At 38.3% G+C, this 14,229-nt stretch overlaps 1 protein-coding gene across 3 annotated transcripts in view; it reads left to right on the top strand.

Moving 5' to 3' along the window:
- The window catches only part of LOC107693525 (rho GTPase-activating protein 32-like), a 115,176-nt gene that overhangs the window by 81,255 nt on the left and 19,692 nt on the right, over window positions 1-14,229 (top strand). The window contains exons 6-13 of one of the 3 annotated variants that reach the window (XM_016492941.1): window positions 2,363-2,449; window positions 5,442-5,579; window positions 8,437-8,529; window positions 8,663-8,785; window positions 8,908-8,985; window positions 11,508-11,589; window positions 13,126-13,176; window positions 13,938-14,012. In XM_016492941.1, the coding sequence (XP_016348427.1) occupies window positions 2,363-2,449; window positions 5,442-5,579; window positions 8,437-8,529; window positions 8,663-8,785; window positions 8,908-8,985; window positions 11,508-11,589; window positions 13,126-13,176; window positions 13,938-14,012 (727 nt within the window). The remainder of the gene's footprint in view (window positions 1-2,362; window positions 2,450-5,441; window positions 5,580-8,436; window positions 8,530-8,662; window positions 8,786-8,907; window positions 8,986-11,507; window positions 11,590-13,125; window positions 13,177-13,937; window positions 14,013-14,229) is intronic. The other 2 variants (XM_016492942.1, XM_016492943.1) reach the window with 2 other exon arrangements.

Genomic DNA, 14,229 nt, shown 5'->3' with positions numbered 1-14,229 from the left:
AACCTTTGTAACATCAAAAATGATTAATCTATATTTAATTTATACAGTGAAGACTATGCAGTTATTTTACATTTGATTATTACATTTCTGTAGTGTACCTGAAAATGTATTTTAGACTGAGCTGTTTAAAATAGATATATAATATCGATATATCGATCGATATACTCCTGTATCGAATCGAATCTTAATCGTATCGTAGAATTTTTTTTGAGGCATAGGCAAATATCGTACCGCTGGGTATGAGAATCGACATCGTATCGTATCGTGACGAACCTTCCGATTTACAACCCTAGTTCTCGGTACCAAAGCAAAACGCAAAAACGTGCTAATTAAAAAATTTGACTATACTTTAATTTAATCCAAACTGTGTACATATTTAATTTTAAAGGTCTTTTGAAAACCTTCTAGAGTTATTCAGCCAAGAATAAAAACTAACTACATTAAAATAGTTAATAAAGAAACTTCATTCTAATGCTCATTATACTAGCATTAGCCGTGCTTATGCTAACAATTAACTACTCTAATAACAGCGTTCATTTCAATCCGACATTCAAATTAAAATATTGAATAATATTCATAACAGAAGCAGTGTTTCCCCGCAGACTTGCACTCTATTTGTGGCGGCATATAAGTTATTCTAGAAAAATCAGTGCACAATAATTTTAGAAATCCAAACGTTTAGTGAAAAAACAATATTTTGTGGGGAACAAATAAAAGTAAATACTAAATATGGTCAAATGTTATACAGTGCAGCACGAACTGTTTTTATACAGTCAACCCTCAACGGGGACACCTTGGCAATTGAATCGCCATTGGCTAGTATATGGCAGATTTGTGCTATATTTTCATCTACGTTATTAAGTGTAATAGTTGTAATTAAGTTTTATTTTTAAGTTATTTAGTTAAGTTTTAAGTTAAGTTTATTAAGTTTTATTTTCCATACGCGTTTTAGAATATTAGAAGCAGTCTTTTCATATAGAGCATCTATTCTTGCCGTGACTGTTTTGTGTGACGGAATGTCATACTCGGGGCTCAACGTAATGCATGAAATCTTTAAATCCTTCTCCGTCGACAAAACTAATGGGGAGCAGATCTTTCACCACCATTTCAGCGATTAGCTGTGTCATCTTCTTGGTTCTGCCTGCTTTGCATTTTGGTCTTACGGCAAATGATGCAATGCTCGTCTGAGTTGCCGCTCTGTTATCGCCAGACATTTTATGTACAAATGTTAGATGATAGCGCATTGTACTTGTTGTAGATTTGTGTGACAGCTTGGCGCTGCACAGCTTGCACTGAACTGTATTTTCATCGGTCTTCTCAAAGTGAAACCAGACATCACTACGTGACTTTGAGACCATGATTCTCTCTTCTCACGTCTTTTGATGCATCCTGTGGCAAGCTAACCAATCAGAGCTCAGGGCGCCGCCCAAAGTGCTGCTATAACCAATCAGGGAAAAGAAGAAAAAAAAAAAGAAAAATTCGATCATCGTTTACATGATCGATCATCGCTGTCACGGTTGAGTACTCGAGTACTCGATCACTACACAATTTACCTGAAGACGTTTTAAAGACTCGCGGAAACCCTAATAAGAACATAGTCCAGTGCAAACATTTCTGTCATGCATTTGGCAAAAAGCTTTTGTTGACTATGAATTTTACCTTTGAAATTTGAGGCAAATGCAACTCTGGCGGCCCCGTTGTTTGTGAGCAGTGGTGTGATGGTGATTTAAATAAAATACAGATTTCCAAACATACGGGTATCCCCTTGAACTTGGTAAAAAGATAATCTGTTTACCATCTTGACTTGAAAATACTGTTTTCATGGTCAGTTTTTCATTTATTATTTGCTAATGTTAATTAATGTTTACATTAGAGTGCACGTCCTATGCTGAAATTAATAGGGGAGCGGCTGGAAATAGCGACCTCTCCTGGTTGGAGATAGTATTAACATCATAAACTGAAAGCAATCTTTACGTGACTTGCTTTTCAGATGTTTTAAAATTGATCATCTGAGTCTAATATGATCCAGCGGGCCGTACTAAAAGACACTACAGGCTGTATACGGCCCGCGGGCTGCCAGTTGCCCATCCCTGATCTATAATATGCAGGCAATATGCTCAGCTGGTGACAAATCATTTAACACCTCTTCTAACCCGAGGAATCGTCTCTGCACCTGACTACAGAGAGACACGTCACTGCTAGTTATTTATTCACTGATTGCACCAAAGCTTCTCATAATAGCAACAGGATGTGATAGATGTCTTATGTGTTTTCAGCATCAGCAACCTGCAGCTGTCACTAAAACGAGAAAGTGCACTGTTCTTTCTGTTCATCCCTTCTTTCATCTTCTCTTTCTATACAGTTAACCCTCGCAGATGAACAGACTGAAGTGACACGGAATGGCCTGGAGTCAAAAGAGCCTGTGTATTTGGTTCAGATCTACTGTCAGGTAAGACAATATCTTGTGTAATAATTTTTGTCTGTGCACAAACACATTGGTGTCTTTGTGCGTTTCATTGCTTCTTGCCATTTTTTCAGTGTCTCGCCCATTGGATTGCCAAGTTTAAAACTGTAAAAACTTCTGAAAACAAGTTTAGCAGAATCTAGTACCAATCTGCAAATGCAAGAGTGTGGTTCTCACAGTAAAGGGAGAGATGAAATATCTACTTGAGACGCCCCAGTAAAGCTGTAAATTTAGCCCTACTATGAGCTGTTGCTTATAAATTTGTGATGTAGACCTCCTACGTTTTGGTTTTGGTAGTTGGTTGCTACAAACTTTCAGCCGTCCTTGTTTTACAAAAGCAAGAAAAATAAGCAATAATCCACTCAACAATGAAACTGGACTGTTTTCATTAAATGAACTGTCCCTTTAAATTTAGTGCAGAATTTAGGGAGCTTGCTGCTTGTGCACTTGATTTGAGCGCTGGCAGCTCTGGTTGAAAAGTCAGTGGAAAAATATCTAAAGTCTTGGTTTGTGTGTGGAAACCTCATTCCATCCTGGTGTGTGAGATGTCCAAATCTACAGCACTGCTCCTGTGTTTTTATAAAGGAGAAAAAAAAACTTTAACGAGTCTGAGGGTGCAGATTTGGCCAGGAGCCGTTTGAATGGACAGGGATCAGATGCACAGGAAAAGTGCTTTAGTTCCACTCTCATTGCAGTTTTTCCTAACAAATGCACTACTCAGTCCCATATGAAATGCACTGGCAGCAGGAAGGCCGAACAACTGTGTTTGTTTTCCCTATGCGTGCGCTAGTACACCAGCATTTTTTGAGGTCTTTTTTTCCCTGGCCCTGATTCAGAGAGATGTTTTTAGGTCAAATCAAAGACATTGAGGTTTTCCATTTACTGTGAATATGGGGTCTGTGGCTTGGAGACTGAAGAAATGAAGGGAAAAATGCAGATATTCCAGAAGAGAGAGGAAGAAATGGATAGGTTTTTAAAAGGGGTAGTGGCATAAATTGATTTGGAGTTCATTAGAGCGGATAATAGGTCTATACAATGTAAATTTAGCAAGAATATAGGCTAATTCATTATGGTCTTATCATATACAAGGGTCCAAAATTTATTTTTGTGTCTAATCTTCACACGCGTTAAATATCGCATGCGATTAATCGTGCAGCCCTAGTCTATACAATGTAAATTTAGCAAGAATATAGGCTAATTCATTATGGTCTTATCATATACAAGGGTCCAAAATTGATTTTTGTGTCTAATCTTCACACCAATGGCAGATACATTTTTACTAGCTATAAAACTGTTTTCAAAATTGATTTGGAATGCAAGCAATGAGTATCATGTCAGTCTCTGCTGTGTATAAAATATAAACCCTTTTTTGGAACATACATATGCTGCAGTATGTTGTTTAATTAAGAGATCTGATTGGTCAACAGTGGGTCTGCAGCAGTGCACAGTGTGCCCTAGTCAAGCTGCACAGGAATGTCAGGATGATTGATGCTTTACACAGGGCAGCCACAAAAGCATTGGGGCAAAGGGAATCCACCATGAGAGGCAGGGATGAGAAAGTTAACACACTCAGTCTGTTCCCACACTCTTCTCCATAGGATCCCATCAGCATATTCTGTTTCATATTCACTAACATCTTCAAATTGGGAATTCTCAGGTGCTTTATACAGCTGCTGATGCATCCTGCTATCAGACCGTAATGTAGTGTAATTATGTAGATTGAGCCCTTTTCAGGCATGCTCTTGTACAGATTGAATTTTTGGGAATTCTCAGGTGCTTTATACAGCTGCTGATGCATCCTGCTGTCAGACCGTAATGTAGTGTAATTATGTAGATTGAGCCCTTTTCAGGCATGCTCTTGTACAGATTGAATTCGTGTTCTTTTGAATGGTAGTGTACTGTATGTCATGTAAAGTTTGAGGTCAGTATGATTTTTAAATGTGTTCGAAAGAAGTCTCTTATGCTTAATGTATTTAATCAAAAATACAGTAAAAGCAGTACTATTGTAAAATATTAGAATTTAAAATGACTATTTTCTATTCACACACACATATATATAATATATATATATATTAAAATGTAATTTATTCCTGTGATGGCAAATCTGAATTTTCAGCATCATTACTCCAGTCTTCAGTGTCACATGATCCTTCAGAAATCATTATAATATGCTTAATTGGTGCTCAAGAAACATTTCTTCTTTTTTAATGATTTTTTGATGAATAGAATGTTTAAAAGAACAGCATTTATTTGTAATAAAAATATTTTGTAACATTAAAAATTACTTTAATGTTACTTTTTAACAATTTAATGCATCCTTGCTAAATAAAAGTATGAATTTCTTTCAAAAAAACAAGCAATAAACTATCTTACTGACGCCAAACATTTGTGATGTAACGGCTTCCTTTTTATGCAACACTTTTTTATCATATGTTTCATATTAGCTGATAAAATCCAGAGCTCGCCTGCTTAAGCTCAGCCAGTGTTGTTTTGTGAACACTAAACATATCTTTCATCTGATGCAATGTTTTTTCTTCATAATTTTCTGGAAGTTTTATAATACAGTTTTGAAATCTCCCACTGAATGCGTAGTGAACTGGGATTCGCCTTTATCAAACTACTGGGTTCCATATATTATTTTCCCCAAACATTAGACTCTATTTTCTATTTAAAATTATTAGCATTTCCTTCAGGGAATGCAAATCTAGCTGTAACTGTAAAAAAAAAAAAAACTGTGTGGTTACTGTCCCTCTCCTCAATGCTTTGAATGCTGCTTTGTCCAGGATTAAACACACACAGCTGTAATGTGGCTGCTCTGAAGTGGCTGTTGTGTGTGGTCATCCTGTTGCTGCACTGGCCAAATGAGGTTTATCCAAGAACTGAGCCCTCATATTTACCCTGCAGACCAAACGTCAACACTCTCTAACACTTGCTTGTTTACCTTTTCAAGTTACGGCCCTCTTTTACTGCCCCACAGGGAAGAAGCTGGATCGTGAGGCGGAGCTATGAAGATTTCAGAGTGCTGGACAAGCATCTCCATCTCTGCATCTATGACCGCCGCTTTTCCCAGCTCCCCGAGCTGCCCCGTTTCGACAGCCTGAGGGAGAGAGCAGAGGTAAGACCCCAAATACTTCTCTTTTAGCACTCCCCTGCGGCCAGTGAGACATTTTAGGCTCTTGTCTGTAAACATAGAATGGTCAGAGCTTCCATACACAGTGCTTATCCTGAAAGATGCCCCTCTCAGAGGAGCTTTAGACATCTGTGATGAGTGAGTGCTCAGTGAGGCTGGTTAACAGCACCTAATGGCGTTGCTTGAGAGACCGTCAGATGGATATCCCTGTAGTGTTCAAAAAAACCTCTTCTCCCTGCTGTGTTGGGCATACCTAGCATTTGTTTCACAGAGTAGTATACTTGAACCGTGCCATATTTTCACAGCTAAACTGATCTGCTTTGAAGTTTGAGTGGCTGATAATGCCGCCCATAATGTTTTGCAGTAATGGAACTCTCCAAGCTGCTAAGTGGAAGCTTCCACGATGCTTTTGTGTGTAATCAGGCGCTTTGAGCTTCCCCATAACAAGAAAAGAGCTCCAAGGTCATATTTCACCTATTGGATTGTGCAGTTTTATTTGTAGAGAGATCTTGGTAAAGATGCATCTGAATCTTGAAAGAGGAGCTCGGTATTACAAGCTCTGAGATGATTTTAAAAGGTTAACTGGTTCTGATTTATAGGAACAAACACCTCAAATGACACACTAATTATGAGGCTTGCCTATGCATTAAATGTGTGATGTCTCACACAAATGAGCCTCATTAGCACACGAGCAAAACATAGCAAATAACTGAAGCAAGCGACCGTATCATTAAAGAACGCTGTTCAATTTCTGTTTACCTACATTCTTCATGTTGTTTTCTAGTATAGTCAACACAAGCAGAGTTCCCTTGGATTTTAGAGGTGCATGAAGCCATATCGAGCATGAGAGTTCTCACAGCTGTCTGTTCGGTCTTCTTTGACCTAATTATGCTTCCTTTGCAGCCCCTTTTGGCCTTAGTTTTACATTTTGGTGAGTCTGCCAGCATACGTCTGGAAAAGGAATTGACAGGAAGGTGGATTTTGGGATAGGTTCAGCTGGAACAGATTCCATCAGTGCTCGGTGGATCATGAATAAACTCTTATGGGATTTCATTGGCACATTTTAATATCCATTTAATATCTTTTTTTCTCTCGTTGACTGGCTGTCCATCAGTCACCAAAACACTTGTCTTTCATATGATATTACATTACACTAATATATATACAGGTGCATCTCAATAAATTAGAATGTCGCTTAAACTACTTCAGTCTGTGTGCATTGAATTTATTTAATACACGAATTTCACAATTTGAGTTGAATTACTGAAATAAATGAACTTTTCCACGACATTCTAATTTATTGAGATGCACCTGTACACTATGGTATCAGACCCTTTAATTAGGTGGTGATGACTATAAAGCTTAGTTAAAAAAACAGCAGTTATTTGAAATATTTTGTGAAATAATCTTGTGTAAATTTGTAAATGTCTTTACTGTCACGTTTGATTGCTTTAATGCATACCTGGTGAATAACAATATTAATTTCTTCTCAAAAACATCTTACTGACCTCAAGTTTTTGAATTATAGTGTACATTTAGCCATGTTGTGTACATTGTTATTGTTTATATTTGGCCAATTGCCCTCCAATATTTTTCATATGCAGATATGCTGTGACTGAAGAGAAATATTTAAATAACATTAATATTTTTACTATTCTGTAGCAAAGTGCATTAACATATTGAATGTTGTTTTCAACTCATTTTAGCTTTTCTGAAAGAGACACATAGAAACCTTGATTAAGTAATGAGTCCTTTTGTTTTGACCTTCCTTGTCTGTATTTACAGTACTACAGATTAATACACAGAGATGCATTATGGCATTTAAAAACAAATTCTGCAGACCAAACTCGGATGTGGAGAGTCACAAACAGAGAAAACCTATTTAAGATTTAAGAAATGCTCTCTTTAATTTTCTCTGCCTAAAAAATCTTGTGTAAAGCACACACACACAAAAACACAGTTTCTTCAGAGCTTCTGTAGGCTTGGTGCCGTAACACAATTACTTTTTTTTTTTTAAGTCGCAGGTTTTAACGTTAAGCTCTTTGTTGATGTGCTGAGTCTGACACCCTCCTGTCTCTATTTTCCAATAGGAACATTTTTTATTATAACTACTGTATTTTTAGACTGATCTGTATGTAATAGGGTTTAAATAGAAGTTAAAGGGGTCATATGATGCGATTTGAAGTTTTCCTTTCTCTTTGATTAAAGCATGTCAACATATTCTGTTACACCAAATACACAAAATAATGATCTTTAAAAAAGCATCATATGACCCCTTAAGATTTAGAAACAGATGTGTGGTTGAGCTCTTTTATTAGACTGATCTTTTGAGCAGTATAAATATAAGACAGCTCCACCTCACCTCCTTCTGCTACATTAGATTTTATGCAAGTCATGTGGAAGTATAATCCAAATAATTTTATATCTCAGCGTGCAAATGGAGCCCTTTTAAAGTAGCCACAGTCACCAAACATACACTCCAAAAAACAATAACTGCTATGCCACAAATAAATGTATACCAAGCTTTTTACGGCATATTTCACTGAAGAGATTAGCATTGTTTCTGAGAGTGTGTAAAAATGCAAATGCAGCTGAGTTGCGTACTCAAAATATGCGTAGATTTTAATTCTGCATGTTTTATGTCGAGAAACTACACAGTTTCTACACGGAAAGCTGCATTCCCTGCACCTACCCTATCATTTTCTAATGAAAAAGTATGCAAACTCAGGTTTATGTGCGCTTTTAACCTCCCTGTAAAAGTACTCTGTATTTATAGAATTACCCCCTTGGAAGTTGTCACACTAGCTTTACCCTCCCTCGCTCGCTCTCTTTCTCCCAACAGGCAGTTTCCCAGATGCTGATGGCTTACCTCTCCCGTCTCTCAGCAATTGCTGATAATAAGATCAACTGTGGGCCAGCCCTCACATGGATGGAGGTACTGATTTGATACCATTTGTGCAGAGATAGCTGATTATTCACTTGAATAATCAGTGAGGATGAGGGATGTTCACTGAACACATATTCAATGTTGCCATTAGCTGGGGTGTCATATTTATCTCTTTCTCCAGGTTGACAACAAAGGGAATCACTTGCTGGTGCATGAGGAGTCATCCATAAATGTTCCAGCTATCGCAGCGGCCCATGTGATCAAGCGCTACATTGCCCAGGCAGCTGATGAGCTGTCATTTGAGGTGACTGGGATAAAAATTAAGACAGATTAATGCAGTATTGAAGATGTGTGATTGTCATACTAATAATGATTATTTTGTGAAGAGTCTTGATTAATTTCTCTCTCTCCCTCTCTTTTTCTCAGGTGGGGGATATTGTTTCTGTAATAGACATGCCACCCAAAGAGGACACCACCTGGTGGAGAGGAAAACATGGTTTCCAGGTTTGTTCCTCATGATTTAGCCCTCTATTTCAAGTGTACGTGGCAGTTTAGAAATTGCAGGTAGAGTCCCCCTGGAGCAACTGACGATTAAAGGTGGGGTAAGTGATTTCTGGTAGCCAATGTTGATATTTCAAATCACCTCACGGTGTGTGTGTTCACTGCTGTGTGTGTGCACTTAGGATGGGATAAATGCAGAGCACTAATTCCGAGTATGTGTAACCATACTTGGCCACGTCACGTCACTTTCACTTTCACTTAATGAATGTTCAGAAGAATTTTTCATTCATGTGCTTCTCGTCCGTGCTTGTTTACGTCAGAGTGCGCACGCGTCTTTCACGCAGCATACAGCGGTGTTGTGCATTTTGACCAGTTGATGGGGAAAGTATTCTTAAAATGCATTCAAAATTCTGAATAATTTTTTATATATAATTATTCACGGTATTTAGAAGTGCCCACGATAACAATATCGTGCATATTCATTACCGTGATATATCGCATTACCGAATACCGGCACAAGTCTACTGTCTACACCATAGATATATATACGATTATATACGACAATAGACAAGAGATTGTTTAAATGTTTAAAATAGACACTTTGAATTTGCAAAAAACATTAAATGCATTAATAAAACTTTTTTCAAATTAACACAGACAAATATTAAATTGATTCATGTTTAAAATGACAGTTAAATGTTATACATGAATACATCACTTTTCATATTCTTTAAATAGACATTTAAATTGTAAAAAAAATTTGAGTTAATTGTAACAGTAACATTTTAAATTGTTACATTTTCTAAAAAATAAAAAAAAAGCATTGCTTTTCTTAATCCATTTGGCAAATGCTCTTTCAAATGCTTTGCCACCACCTAGTAAAGTGTCAAAAACAAGCTGTGTCATTTCTCATATTACCGAATATGACTAACAAAATGACTCAGTTGGCAGTGTAAAATATAGTCTATGTGTAAAAGAATCCAATCCAGTTTAATAGACGAGTTTGGCTCATTGTTCACCCGTCTACATGGGTGAGACCCACTGGTGAGTCACTTAACATTCTGCCAATCTGCCAAACTGTGCTCTCTTATTGCCCCACGAGCATATGCCCAGCATTGCCGTCTTTGTTTGGCCCTGTTGGTATTTAGTGCTTTGGCACGTTATGCCATTTCTGCATCTTCAGTGAGTCACAGCTAGGGCCTTTGTAGGGAGTTCATGGTGGCAGATGTGTGCTGGATCCATCGGGGGGCAGCCTGACACTGAGCTCTGGCAGCATACAGCTGGGTCAGGTAGCCAGCATCTGTCTGCATGGAAAAAGAGTGCACAGCAATGCCAACTGTCACCACGAGAATCAGCACACACTGATGTCAGCAGGGTCGTCAAGAGTCGTAATCAAGCTCTAGTGTAGAAGAGACTGAGCTTTGCTAAAATGTCTGTGATTGGTCACAAAGTCAAGGTTATACTAATACACATGGTTAATGTTTTCTGCTAGATAAGCTCAAATGATACAGAAAACCCTGTCTTTTGTCATGGACTTGATTCATAAGTCTGCAGTTGGTTAGTAGGTGATAGATTGATTAAAATCAAACTTTAGGTTGTAAAATATGGCAAGCATGTACATTTGGCTCTGTGTGTCCTTTTAGTTTGTTCATGTTTGTGCGTGAGAGACTGATGAACTTTGAATCTTCTTTCAGGTCCTTTTATCTGCAGGTTTATAAGTTAGGCGGCCTTGAAATTTATAAGCCTTATGCTATTGTTTTCAGAGATTTTTTTCTTTGATATGAAACTGGAATGTCTCAATGAAGTATTTGGTTTTTAACCCCCCACCCCCGGCATCCCTCATTGTCCTGGCATTAAATCATTATAATTAGCAAGAACAATGTGGAATGTATAACAGAAAATTGCAAGCATTTGCAATCATGCAAATAGATCAGTTAACGTATTTTCAGTGGCAATATAGCAAATATAGCACTGATCCCAACTTTAGTTTACATGCAGCACAATTCAATTATAATATGCTTTTATTTTTAATTAATTATTTTTCAAGCAAGGACACATGAAATTAATCACAAATGATAGTGAAGACATTTAGAATTTTATAAAATTTCTATTTCAAATAAGTGTTGTTCTTTTGAACTTTCTATTCATCAAAGAAGCATAAAACAATGCATCATGATTTCTGCAAAAATATTAAGCAGCACAACTGTTTTCAACATTGATAATAATACAAAATATTTTTGAGCACCAGATCAGCATATTTGATTGATCTCTGAAAACTAGAGTAATAGCTGCTGAAAATGTAGCTTTGTTGTCGCAAAAAAGAAATTACATTTTTTAAATGCATTAAAATAGAAAAGTGGAAATTAAAATCTTAATTGAAATTACTGCTATTTTTACTGTATTTTACTGTATTGATCAAATTTCTGAATGTGACTAAGTGCAGAATGCAGAGTGATATGATGAGCGTTGGCATGTCTGTCTCCAGAGAGAGAATAAGCTTTTTAAACCTTCTCTGCTCTTCACAGGTTGGCTTCTTTCCCAGCGAGTGTGTGGAGCTGATAAACGACAAGGTCCCACAGTCTGTTACCAACTCGATGCCAAAACCAGGTACCACAAAACACACACGCATACCTCAAATCCTGCTGGGACAGCTCATCAGTTCCTCTGCACATGTCTGTATTAACCATCCCATAACAGCTTACTTCTACTGCAGGGCATTATAAACCACAGCAACCCAGCAAACATCATCAGGAAACTGAACGCAAGGTCACACTTGCTGTTCATACGCATTCAGATTTCTCCTGAGGCTGCTGGGCCTTTGAAAAGATGCAGGTTTTGGAAGGCTAGCTTGTTACTCACGTGTTGCAGTGAGATATTAATCATATTGGAGAGCGAGAGAGAGTGGATTGGAGCAAAGTGTATAAGAAGTGACGTGTTGAATCAGCCATGGATCGAGTCTGTGTGGTGTGTGTATTTGAGTGAACTGGAACAGGTGCTGACTGGAGACTCTGGGTCCTGTTGCATGAATCACAGATCTTCAAACCTCCATGAAGAGAAGACTACAAGCTGCTATTTGAAGTATTAGAGCCTGTCGTCCTTGGGAAGGGCACAGCTGCTTTTTAAGAAAGTGTCACTTCAGATTTCAACAATTTGGGTGTGAGACATGCAAGGTTTTCAGATTTCGAAGCACGTCGTCAACACACTGCATGGGAAATTTGTGGTTCACACCCAGTCTACATTCTTTTTTTTTTTCCCCTCCCTCCTCACGAAGGAACCCTTTGACCCTTTTCATTTATTACATTCATAGTTGAATCGGTGTTGCACAGTTGTTTGCTTTCCCTCATTTCACTCCTAATGGTTTGTTGGAGAGTGTGTATGTGCCTTTAATGTACATCACACACTGTGGCACAGAATGGTACGATTTATTCCCTCTATTTACAGAATATCTCACTGGCCGAGCACTAAAACGTCAAAAGAAACAACTTGATTAATAGAATCTCAAATGGACTGTTGCTAGCTTTCACAATCATAACATGAGCAATACATTTAGTCATATTTGGAGTGACTGTGGACCATGCGGACTGCTTTAAGAGAGGTCAGTTTACATCATAACTTGGACTGACAGGCCTGCCAAGCCGTCCGGAGACTTATCCATCACCTGCAGCCGTTTCTGTTTGGTTTTAGCCATTTTGTGTATCAAATCAATGCTTATTGGCATCCGCAGAGGGGTGAATCATTTTTATCATCATCATGACTCATCGGACCAATCAGAATGCTGGCTTGCAGTGGGTGGGTGGTAGGGCTCTGTGGTACACATTGTCTTGTAGGAGTAATAACATTGCAGAGGTGCAATGATGTGGCACAGCACAGCGTAATCAGCCCATAAAAAGAGCCCTGGGGCTCTTGGGCGTAATTACAGCAATGCTTTTTACCGTTTCATTATTAAGGCCAATGCAAGAAACAAATTAGGTACATTATTAGCTTTGACTATGCCGAAGCTTTTTGCTGGGGTTTATAATATTTTTCATTGCTTGTACATGTACTGACTCTGACACTGTATTTGGAATGTATGTTGCATTGCTTTGCAGTTTGCATGCATGTGTGATGTGTTCTTTGACCATGCTTCCTCCACTGCTCCCTCAGCGTCCCCCTGCTCTGGTCTGCGGCCGGCCTCCTGGAGTCTGTTCCCACCCTGTGCGTGCTGGTATACTCTCCCCAACGCCTCTCTTTTTGCCTTAAAGGGCTAGTTCACTCAGAAATAAATAATATGTCAACATGTGTTCACCTTTATGTTGTTCCAAACTCATATTACTTTTTTCTCCATGGAGCATGGATATTTTTTTTATTTTATTGTATTATTTTTTGTAGTATTTTTATTTTTTATTTCCTTTATTTTATTTTTGGTTATCTTCTTTTGTATATATATTTTTTTTTTTTTTTTTTGTATTGTGTGAGCTGGAAAGAGACTGGTTAGCATACCGGTTTGGAAAGACATAAGGCAAAGAAAATGCTGATCATTTCATTTTTGTGTTAGTCACACGCCCTCCATCTCCTGCTCTCTTTTTTTCACACGAACACGCATACACACACACACACACACACACACACACACACACACATACATTTTCTCACTATAATTTTTATCACACTTTCTCCCTGCATGCATAAGTTGTCCTTTGGCAGTATTTCTCTTGCATTGCAGTTTAGAGCACTCTTATCCATGTTAGTCTAGTGTTTGTCTTCACATGCATTTTACTGCACCGTCTTGTTTATTATCATTTATAGCAGCTTCAGAACTGTTGTGAAACTTTCCCAATGGCCAGGAAATGTGGAGTGAGGGGGGAAACTCTCCTGAAAGACTTCTAAGCTAATAGAGCTGCATGTGCAGCTGTTGTTCTCATGTTCTCTAACTGGGTCCCTCCCTCCCTCTCCCCTTATCTCCTCCCGGTATGCAGATTTGGAGATGGAGAGTGTAAAGCAGGACAGTGCATGGGCACCCGACCCATTAAACCCCTACAGGCTGAGCTCAGGTAGACCAAACCGTTTATCCATGTACTACGTCTAACACGGACTAACCCTGAACTCTCCTGTGCATCTCCGCACAGTCGCCTGCTGCTCACGGGTGCTCTGAACACAACTGGCACTCTGTACCTTTAGAATGTAGTTTCACTGGTCTTTCCTAACACCACGTGTTAACTATATGAAGATTTGATGCAAGCACAACAAATATAGTCTTGTTTTTCACTT

This window comes from Sinocyclocheilus anshuiensis, unplaced genomic scaffold (assembly GCF_001515605.1).
Source record: "Sinocyclocheilus anshuiensis isolate Anshui unplaced genomic scaffold, SAMN03320099.WGS_v1.1 scaffold1208, whole genome shotgun sequence".
NCBI lineage: Eukaryota > Metazoa > Chordata > Actinopteri > Cypriniformes > Cyprinidae > Sinocyclocheilus > Sinocyclocheilus anshuiensis.
The sequence above is the reverse complement of the archived record's forward strand: the minus strand, read 5'-3'. Positions and strand labels throughout refer to the sequence as shown.